General features: G+C 47.9%; 1 protein-coding gene across 2 annotated transcripts in view; it reads left to right on the top strand.

Annotated features, from left to right (window-relative positions):
• Window positions 1–10,430, top strand: part of Cars (cysteinyl-tRNA synthetase) — a 45,518-nt gene that overhangs the window by 15,400 nt on the left and 19,688 nt on the right. For both annotated transcript variants that reach the window (XM_029544909.1, XM_021195472.2), the window contains one exon: window positions 539–688. In XM_029544909.1, coding sequence (XP_029400769.1) covers window positions 539–688 — 150 coding nt within the window. The remainder of the gene's footprint in view (window positions 1–538; window positions 689–10,430) is intronic.

The raw sequence follows: 10,430 nt of genomic DNA, 5'->3' as shown, positions 1-10,430 counted from the left end.
AAAAAAAAAAAAAAAGATCCCAAAGCCTGCATCCTCCAAGCCTCCCCAGAGACAGCACCACCACCTTGGGACCAAGTACTTAAATACTAGAGCCTACAGGAGACAGTTCTCTTTTAAACCATCACACTTATGGTGAGACTAGATCCGTCTGCTTCCTGTCACACACCACCCTTAGCAACTACAGTAACAATCTGGGATTGTTACTCATGGCATTGTCCCTGGGAAGAAATTAGGCCTGAAGTTAGAGCATAGCTGTCTTTGGTCTGACAGGATTGGGAACTCGTGGAATGGGGCACTTTTGACACGAAGGTGACCTCCAGATGTTGGGTTTTGCTGGATGTACTGTTATACCTATTTTGCATGGGGCAAGTTGCTCAATAAGCTTAAGCATCCTGCCTAACCACACATGAGGAAAGGTAGCAGATTTGCCTGAAGTAGGAGCTAAACACAGTGGGGAACACAGTATTCTAATGCCTTGAGTTTAGGATGCAGGGTTCTGCTCATGCCTGATGTGTTTGATGTGTTCTTATGGTTGTAGCCATTTTCAGTCAAGTTAAGTGAGACAACAGATCCCGACAAGAGGCAGATGTTGGAGCGGATCCAGAACTCTGTGAAGCTTGCCACAGAACCACTGGAACAGGCTATGCATTCCAGCCTCTCTGGAGAAGAAGTAGACAGCAAAGTACAGGTGAGCTCTGGCAGGTCCTGGACAGCCCATTTGTATGAAACGTCTCATTGTGCACAAGATTGATCCACACTCAAGGTGACCCAGACCTGTGACTCCCTTTTTCCATGTTTAATCGCTGTCCCATCCCATCTGGGACCCCAGACTCTAGTCCCATTCTGCAGACATGGAAGCTCAGCACCACTGGACTTGAACTTGGCTTACCTGAGAACCCATATCGCAGCTGCCTTTCCCCATGCTTCTTCCTCCCACTTCTACTTGGAATGCAGGGGAGCAGCCCTCTGTTTTCTGCAGTTACCCACTGGCTCTTCCCCTACGTTTCTTGGTAGCAGAAACAGAGCCAGCAATTGAAGGTGAAGTGAGAAGCAAGTCATGGTTGTGGTGCAGCTGGGGCTGTCCCTCCCTTTTGCCAACTCTCCCACTCCTAAGAAAACCTCCTTGAGATAAAAGTGAGGACATCTTCCTGCTCTGTCCTTCCCCTTCCGGCTAGCACCCCCTGCTGGCCACTCTTAGCTCTAGCAACCAGACACAAGGGTCACAGCTGTAGGTCATCAAGCAGAATGAAGGTGTACTTGGGAGAGGTTTGGGCTTCAGTGGTATAGATTGGGTCCCACCTTGCCCTGACCTTGGGCCCCCACTCGAGCTGACCATTCTATCTTTGCTGACTTTTTCTGTTCAGTTTTCTCTCTTTTATGTTCTTATAAGACAGTTTGGTGTTAGGATAAGTCCATGAGTCCATGCAGATAACCTTGAGGGCCATGTTCTTTCCCTCAGCTCACTTTCCCTCAGTATTTTTGAGATGGGTTCACATGAGGTCATTGCCATTCCTCTGGGAAGATCCTCTAATGCTTCTGAGGCGACCAACAAGCTCACCACATGAGCCACTGGTTGCCTCGACCCCGGCACCATATCCTGCCTTCTGTGTGTCTGATGGTTAGGGACCTTGAGCAAGTGCAGTTTTAATTCTTGTGGTTGGCATCTCTCAGCACAGTGTCTTCCGGGTTCATCCATGTTGCAATGTAGGCCAGCATTTCTGTCCTATGTAAGGCAAGTGTCCTTCCATTGTGTGGTGGACCCTGGCTGTCCACTCCCAAGTCTGTGTCTATTTATGTTGTTCTGCTGTTTGCTGTTGCAGTGCTGAGAGCATGGTATACAAATCTCGGTTCGAGACTCTGCTTTTACAAGCTCTTGGCATATGTCAGAAGTGGGATTGCAGGATCCCACGTTGATTCTTCCTTCTGCATTCTGTTTACATCATGGTATTCTGCTGACACAGCACATTAGCGAAGTGTCACCAGCATTTGACCAATCCCTTTGGTGATAGCTGTCCCTGTGACTGGGAGGCAGTCCCACCTGTGGCCTATGTTTGCATTTCCCAACTGCAAGTGCTACTACATCCATGTGTGAGAGCTGTGGTGTGACATCTGTGGTGCAAGTTTCTAGGAGTTTCTTTAGGCCATATTCTAACATGGAATTGCTGCTGGGTGTTGTAACACTCATGTATTTGGGTGACTCTTCGGAGTCCCCAACACTCACCATACATCCCTAGTTTCTCTGAAGGACTAGGGGACTCAATGCGGCATTGTATTGTTGTCTGAGTTTGGTCACGGTGACACAGGTGTCACCCATGTTGAGAACAGGCAGATGCTGCAGGATTCCACACCCCTCTGAATCGGGTCCATGCCCGTGGTCTGCAACAGGGCTAGGCACCAGCTACTCAGAAGGAACATTTCAGCTCCCCAAGCTCCCTCCACTGTAGCAGCCTTGTTCCTTCTTACATCAGTGCCGTGAGATCAGCCAGTGACCACACTCATCATAGTCACCTTCACCTGGCTCCCTGTCATCCCCTTCCTTCCTTTGTCAGTCAAGTGAATGTTGGGGGTGACACCTGTGACATGAATACCTATCCCCAAATCTCCTGGCATTCTGCTGCCTCTTATGATGTGTGGTTGTTTGGACACCTGTCCTGCCCCTTCCCCTGGGTCGTTGGCTTTATTTATTTATTTATTATGTGGGTTTTTTTGAGACAGGGTTTCTCTCTGTATAACCCTGGCTGTCCTGGAACTCACTTTGTAGATCAGGCTGGCCTCGAACTCAGAAATCCGCCTGCCTCTGCCTCCCGAGTGCTGGGATTAAAGGCGTGCGCCACCACGCCCGGCTTGGTTGTTGGCTTTTTTCTGAGTGGTTTGTTTGTAAGCATTCTCCCATCTCTACCCGCTTCAGCTTCTCACTTACTGGCATTGCTAACATTCCTGTCTTACAGCCATCCTGTCGCTGCCTTTCAGTGAACAGAGAGCCTTAGTTTTCACCCATTTATCCCTGTTCTTGTCTGTGGTTGGAGTCCGAGGTCTCACTGTATACCCAAGCTAGCCCCAAAACTCTGTGGCCTGGAACTCGTGATCTCCATGTCCTGCCTACAGGCCCACTCCACATTCCCAACTCTTTCCTTCTTTGGCAGTAAACATTAATTTGTCAAGAAATCTGCCCCGCTGTTCTCCTGTGTTTTCTTTCAAAGACTGTAAAGTTTTATGATCTCTGAAGTTCTGCCCATTGCTGGCTGCGTGGCTGAGTGAGACTTCTGTTGTCCCTTGGGTAGGGATGCCCTCCTTTCCCAGGGTCTACAGGGCCAGGGCACATCTGCATGTCTTCTATGTGGACGTCTGTCAGTTATGCTGTCTAGTCCAGCAGGGGCACCTGCTGCCAGTCTGAGAGGAAGTGGACTTTGGTGTCCTGTGGCACATGGAACATTTCAGACCAACCTGCTTGGTCTGTTGAGCCTCCAGATCTGTCCACCTTTAGCCCTTGCCCAGTCTTGGTTGCTTCTTTCCTTCATTCATTTCTTTTTTTCAAGATTTATTGTTATTATTTTTATGTGTATGTGTGTGCATGCCTACCTAGGTGAGTTTATAAGCGAACAGGAGTCTATGGAGTTCAAAATAGGGTGTTGGATCTCCTGGAACTGGAGTTACAGGCTGTCACGGGCTGCCAAGTGGGTGCTTGGAACTGAGCCCAGGTACTCTGGCAGAGCAGCCAGTGCTCTTAACCACCAAGCCACTCTCCAGTCCTGGCCTACATTCTTTCTTGAGGTTTGCTCTGTTTTCTCTTACTCCTTAATAGGTGGCTCTCATTTTCTGGTTTAATTGGGGGGAGGGGCAGGTGGCATTTGTTTGTTTGTTTGTTTTGGAGACAAGCTCTCACTATGTAGCTCAGGCTATCCTGAAACTCACTGTGTAGACCAGATTGACCCAAAGTGATGGAGGTCTGCCAGCCTCTGCCTTCAAGTCTTGAGATTGGAGGAGTGCTGGGATTAAAGGCACACACCGTCCATCATTCCCAGCCTTGTTTGCTGACTCTGATAGCATGTGCTTGGAGCCGCTTTTGATAACCTTTCTACCCTTTTGTAAAGTCTGTTTCTATTTCCAAGTGGACTGTACTTTTCACGTCAACTTGGTTGCTACTTGGGTGAGACTTATTTTACCTGGTAGAGTGTGTCTGTCCTGTACATCTGAGCAGGAGGCCGAGTTCTGGTGTCAGGTTGGGGACTCATGCTGGAGAAGATTCTGTATTCCCCAGTTACTGGTGCAGGATTCTTTTTGGTGTGTCTCTGTGGATTGCTATCTATATGCAGGTGAGAGCAGGCACAAAATAAGGCTAGAGCCTGTGATTGGGCAATGGATAAAGAAGACAGGCTGAGAGTTTTATAGACAGTATAGATAGGGACACACAGGAAGAAGGAACAAAAATGGAGGAGGAGGAGAAGGATAAACCAGATCCTCGTGGCTTTAAATAGCCACAGGTAGTTATGAATATCATAGAAGGGATGGATTAATTCAAGGCAATTTGTTCAATCTAGGTGGGCAGCATATATCAATATAATTTGCTCTGAGTTCATTGTGTGGATGTTTTGTGGGTTGAGAATTTATCAGATATAAATCTGATAAATTGCAAGCCTCTAGGGTTTTGATTATACCAGGTAACTGGGATTTGTGACAGCTAACCACAGCGGGGCTATGGCAGGGAATGGGAGCAGAGTCCACAGTATGAGAACCTCGAGTTGGGCCATTGCTGCATGGGGACCATGGGGACCTTGGGGGCAGGGAAACCTTGTTACCAGAGCATAGCCTGCGCTAGCATGGGATGCCTTTTTAATATTTCACGAAACATGTCTCCCTCAGCTATTGTTGGGATTCTGTTTGTTTGTCAGACAATTCAGCCTATTGACACAGTAGTTTAAAGTCACTGAGAGGGTGGGCCTCTGTGATGCTGGATCATCTGTCTCTCCTCCTGTTCTAACCAAATCTCCTCATTCCCTCCCTGTCTTTCCCTCCCTTCTTCCCATTGCTGGGACTGAAACCCAGAGCTTTGCCCATGCTGGGTAAGCACCCTGTTAGCTAACACCAGCTTTTTCTCCTCCCTTTTTTGGGGACTGAGTCTCCTTGTATTACTCACACTAGCCTTGAATGTCGTCATGATTGTAGGTCTGTGCTACCAGGCAAGGTAGAAGAACATTTCTATTTCACATTAAAAGGTGAGAGGTCTCCTGCCCCTCGCTTCTATATCACACACCCCCACCCCTAGTCCTCCAGAGACACCTGCAGTTCACTCTGTTCTGACACTCAGTGAAGATGGCCTCAGCCTGTGAGATGAAGGCCTTGCAACTTCAGTTGCCAACCACGATTAATTGCTGTCACCTAACTTGTCAACACTGACTCCAGGGTTCCTTCAGTCCTGCTCAGCAGCTTCAGTCAACTTGCCAGGACCACGCACAGAACTCAAGAAAACAACTAAGATACATGACTAGTAAAGTATGAAGAGGACAAGGTCCTTCCAGGTCACCATTCCTACATACCCAACACATGTCTTCAGTGAAATCCAAATTAAAACACAGCAGAGCCAGGCACAGTGGCAGGCACCCTTAATCCCAGCAGTGATAGCAAGCTTCAGCTATCCAGGGCTTCCCAACCATGTCCTTTGACTGTTTTGTGTTGGTTTCATTTGTTTATTGAGATAGGGTCTTTTCACAGTCTAATCTGGCTTCAAACTGATTATCCTCCTGCCTCAGCTTCCTAAATGCTGGCATTATACATGTGACTACCACAGTGGGTTCTTGTGAGCCTTTGTGACACCAGTTTGATTAGACTGTTGATGGCCATTGGTGATCAGCTTAGCCTCTGTCCTTTCCCTTTGTAACCTTGGCAGCTGGAACTCTCTTGATGAGCAGACCCATTCCAACCAAGGCTGTCCCCTTATGGAACAATAGATTCTCCTTCACCCAGGAAATTCCAACAACTTAGAGGCTTTGTGTAAGGAACCAGGCCTCTGTAATTATTTTATAGTGCCACTGCTTCTCATAGAAATGCATGGTTTACGTTTCCACCATTCCTTTCCATGGCCTGATAGTGCCTGTCTTTTTAGCACTGGCTAATACTCTATATCCCATTGTCTAGATAAGACCCATTTTTTATCTGAAGGGTATCCTGCTTTCAGGGCTGGCAGTTATGAATAAATCTGCTATAGACAGCTGTGTGTGGGCTTTGTGTGGACATAAGTTTTCAGCTCTTTTGGGTAAATAATGACTGTAATTGCCAGATCATATGGCAAACGAATGCTTATTTCTTACTAAGCTGCCAACTGTTTTCTAAAGTTACTGCACTGTTCTGCACTTCACAGGCCTTAAAGGAGTCCCCACTGAGGTGCCATCAACAGAGTCCTGAAGACTCTGTCACTATCATCAGTGTGGGGCTTTTGGTAATGGGTTGGGTTTATTTATTTGTTTGGTGTGTGCATGTGTGTGCAGAGGTCAGAAGAGGGAGTCAGATCCTCTGGATCTGCAGTCATAGGTGGTTGTGTGCACTAGGATCCAAGTGCAGTTGCCATGGCTGAACATCAAGTGCTCCTAACTTCTGAGCTAGCTCTCCAGCCCCTGTCCTGGCTTTCTTTTCTTTTCTTTTCTTTTCTTTTCTTTTCTTTTCTTTTCTTTTCTTTTCTTTTCTTTTCTTTTCTTTTCTTTTCTTTTCTTTTCTTTTCTTTTGAGACAGGGTCTTTCTTTTATCTCAGGCTGGCCTGGAATTCATGTAGACCAGGCTGGCCTTGGATTCATAGTGATTCCCCCTGTCTCTGTCTCCTGAGCACAAGGATTAAAGGTGCCTGCCACTGTGCCTGACTGTGGTAGGTTTTAATTAGTATTCATTGATGGCATGTGTTGTCAAGCACCTTTTCATGACTGTTTTGGAGCTACTTGAAGGAACAGTTTAAAAACTGTTGATCCTCATTTGCTTACTGCTACTTGTAGCAGATCTGTATCTGTTCCTGTGATAAAACTCCAGGGCCGCCCGGCATGGTGGCGCACGCCTTTAATCCCAGCACTCGGGAGGCAGAGGCAGGAGGATTTCTGAGTTCGAGGCCAGCCTGGTCTACAGAGTGAGTTCCAGGACAGCCAAGGCTATACAGAGAAACCCTGTCTCGAAAACCCCAAAAAAACCCAAAAAACAAAAAACAAAAAAACTCCAGGACCAAAGGCAAGTTAAGGAAGAAGGAGTTTCAGGGGGTGGCTCATGGTTCCAGAAAGAGTCCATAATGATGGGGGAAGCATGGCAGCAGGCAGCCGAGCAGGAAGCTGAGCGAGCCAACAGGAGATGGGGAAGGCTATAGACTATCAAAGCCCAACCCCACTGATGTACTTCTGCCAGCAAAGTTCTACCACCGCCCCAAATAGCACCACTATCAGGGACCAAGTCTTCAAATATTTGTACCTGTGGGGACATCCTCCTCCTAACCACCACACTGCTATACCGATTCATTGAGTGATTTTTTTTAAATTATATTTTTATTCATTTGTCAGGGTAGGAGCACATACCACTACATGAATGAGGAGGTCAGAGAACAACTTGCAGGAGTTGATTCTTTCCTTCCACCATGTGGGTCCCAGTGATTAAACTCAGCTGTCAACCTTGGTCACAAGTGCCCTTATCTGCTGAGCCCTCTCACCGGCTCACGCTGAGTAGGTTGCTTTCTTTTCTTCTCTTCCTCTTCTTTTCTCTCTTTCTTTCTTTTTCTCCCTCCCTCCCTCCCTCCCTCTCTCTCTCTCTTTCTCTCTCTCTCTCTCTCTCTCTCTCTCTCTCTCTCTCTCTTTCTTTTCTTTCTGAGGCAGCCAACTTAGAANTCTCTCTCTCTCTCTCTCTCTCTCTCTCTCTCTCTCTCTCTCTCTCTCTCTTTCTTTCTTTCTTTTCTTTCTGAGGCAGCCAACTTAGAAGGAGAAGTGTCCTATTGGGTCAGCCTCAGGGGTTTGGGGCCTTTGTTGGCCCCGATGCATTGTCCTGGGGTGAGACTGCAGAGCATGGCAGAAAGAGGGATGGAGGATGCTGCTCCTTTTGTGGCTGTTGGAAATCGGAGATGGGAAGGACCCACCCTGGTGGCCTGACTTACTTCTGCTAGGCTCCACCTCCTCTCTTCACAGCCTGTCAACGCTGAGAGGCAGCCCTGGGGCCTCTGCTGTGATAGACACTGACATCACGGCCTACACTATGACCCTCACAAGTGGTCCTCGGTTTCCCTGCTTGTCTGGAACAAGCTGATTAGAGCTGGCCAGGGTTGGCCATTCCCTTCTCCAGTATTCTTTGCTCTATTGAAGCTCTGGCAGGTTCCTCATTGGTTAAATAGCTTTCCTGAAGTCAGTCTCATAGGTCATGGAGAGTGACTATACCAGAACATTTGAGTCTTGGTAAACTAAAAATTATAGAGATGTATTCCTTATAGTTCCTGAAGCTGAGACGTTAAGGATCAAGGGATTCTCCATCATCTACTGTCAGAGGGCAGATTGGGAAGAGAGGGCATGTGGGGAGGTCACCTCTGGCTCTTACATAGTGCACACTAATCCATTCACTGAAAGGTAGTGACCTAAACACCTATGAGCCTCACTTTCTCACACAGTATCAGCGTTGAGTCTGCAGCTTCTGGGGAACATGAAGCCCTGGGCAGTTGGGCAAGCAGGCCTTCTGTACTTCAGAAAGGCCTCTTGTCCTCATGTGCCACAGGTATCAACCATGAGAACCTGGTAAAGCATGGTGACTGGCCCTCTGGGAGTTGATCCTATCGAGTCCCTCCAGGCTCACCTGTCACATTGCTGGCTTTGCTGCCCACATGGCTCCATGAGCTGTCTGCTGTCAGGACCTCATGTTCCCTTAGAGCTAAGAAGAGCCTGTGCTTTTGTTTCTACCCCACACCTGCTGTGTGAGTGGCACAGCGTTTTCTACACTCCCTGCGTGTCCTCACCGCAGGCATTGGAGCTAAAATCCAGTCTTTTTCTCTTCTGAATTTATAGATTTGGAGGTCGTCTGATTAGGGGTTTCAAGTTTAAGGTTAGTTTTTTTCTGAGATATTTCATCTCCTGTCATGTTGAAGGCAACTTAGTCCCTAGAAGTACTCCAGCCCACTGGCCCCTGCTCTGAATGGCCAGCATGGACTTGAAGGCCAGCCTACCTCTCTAGTCAGTGGCCTGCTTCTAGGGCAGCTGTTGAAATCCAGCCTTCTGTTCTCTGTTTGCTGAGTGACCTCGGGCAGGCCACCTTGCAATCAGTGTAGCCAGGCTAGCCTTTCTTCCCATTCCTTGGCTTCCTGAGTGCTGGTACTGCAGGTGTGAAGTCCAGTGCTGTAGTGTCTTTCGGCTTCTGGTTGCTGCCTCGTGGGCTCCTTCTCTGAAGCAATCCAGTCGTACATGCCTGTCCTTTCCCAGCTTGAGTTTGAAGCAGTGCTGAGTGGGAGTTGTCACCCAGCACATATCAGACTGCTCACCTCTGAAGTAGTGCTGCATGTTGTAACTGAATGAATGGCCTAAAGTACATGCTCCCCCTCTTGTCCAAGTAACCCCAAGTCAGAATTCAGCTCCTTCACAGCTCCCAACTGCATGCTGTAGTCTCTTGCTTTTAAAGCTTCCGTTATGTGTCTCAGCCCTCTGCCCTTTCACCCCAATCTCTTCTCGCTGAGGTCAGATGCACTTTTATGACTTCCATTCTCTACCCAGCATTTCCTGAACAGCCATTAGTCCTGTCACCTGTAGCTGTTAAATTCAGGTTTCTGGGCTTGGGAGACAACTCAGTAGTTAAGAGTGAGTGATTCAAACGACCTGTAACTCTAGTTTCAAAGGATCTATTGTCCTCTTTAGCCTCTATTTATACTCACACTCACATGGCAGACACATATGAATACACATGAATAAAAATCTTTTTTAAAAAGAGTGCAGGATTACGGTACTCCCATCTCACCCCCTTGCTGGTGGATGCTGGCTGGGCTCTGTAGCCTATACCTTTCCAGAGTTCCCAAGGACACTCTCCGTATAGATCAGGCTATACTATGGTTTTGGTGCCATGACCTTTGAATGGACTAGATTTTGATGGTACCCACTTTCCTAGGGATTGGGTGCCCGTGGAGCCAGCTCCCCTGGACAAGACAGTTCCTACTAGTTCCACCTGGATGGGATGTCCCTAGGCTCTGGGTCTTCTCTCTTTGGCAGTTTTGAGAAGCACTGTTGAGAGTGGGAAGTCCAGCTGTTGGCGTCCATTCCAGTGAGGTCTCAGGGGTGGTTTGCAGGATGTGCTGCTTGGGTACACTTTTCTCCAAGCCCCTGGGCTGCCCTGCTTACTGCCAGCTCCCAATGTTGGCAGTAGCTAAGGACAGGATGCTGTCCTGTAAATCATCGTCTCTTTCTTCTGCCTAGCTCCTTCTAAATACTCTCTTGTGGCTTCTTGCT

The sequence above is a fragment of the Mus pahari genome, chromosome 1, assembly GCF_900095145.1.
Source record: "Mus pahari chromosome 1, PAHARI_EIJ_v1.1, whole genome shotgun sequence".
NCBI lineage: Eukaryota > Metazoa > Chordata > Mammalia > Rodentia > Muridae > Mus > Mus pahari.
Note: the sequence above shows the minus strand (reverse complement) of the source record. Positions and strands in the feature narration are given on the sequence as shown.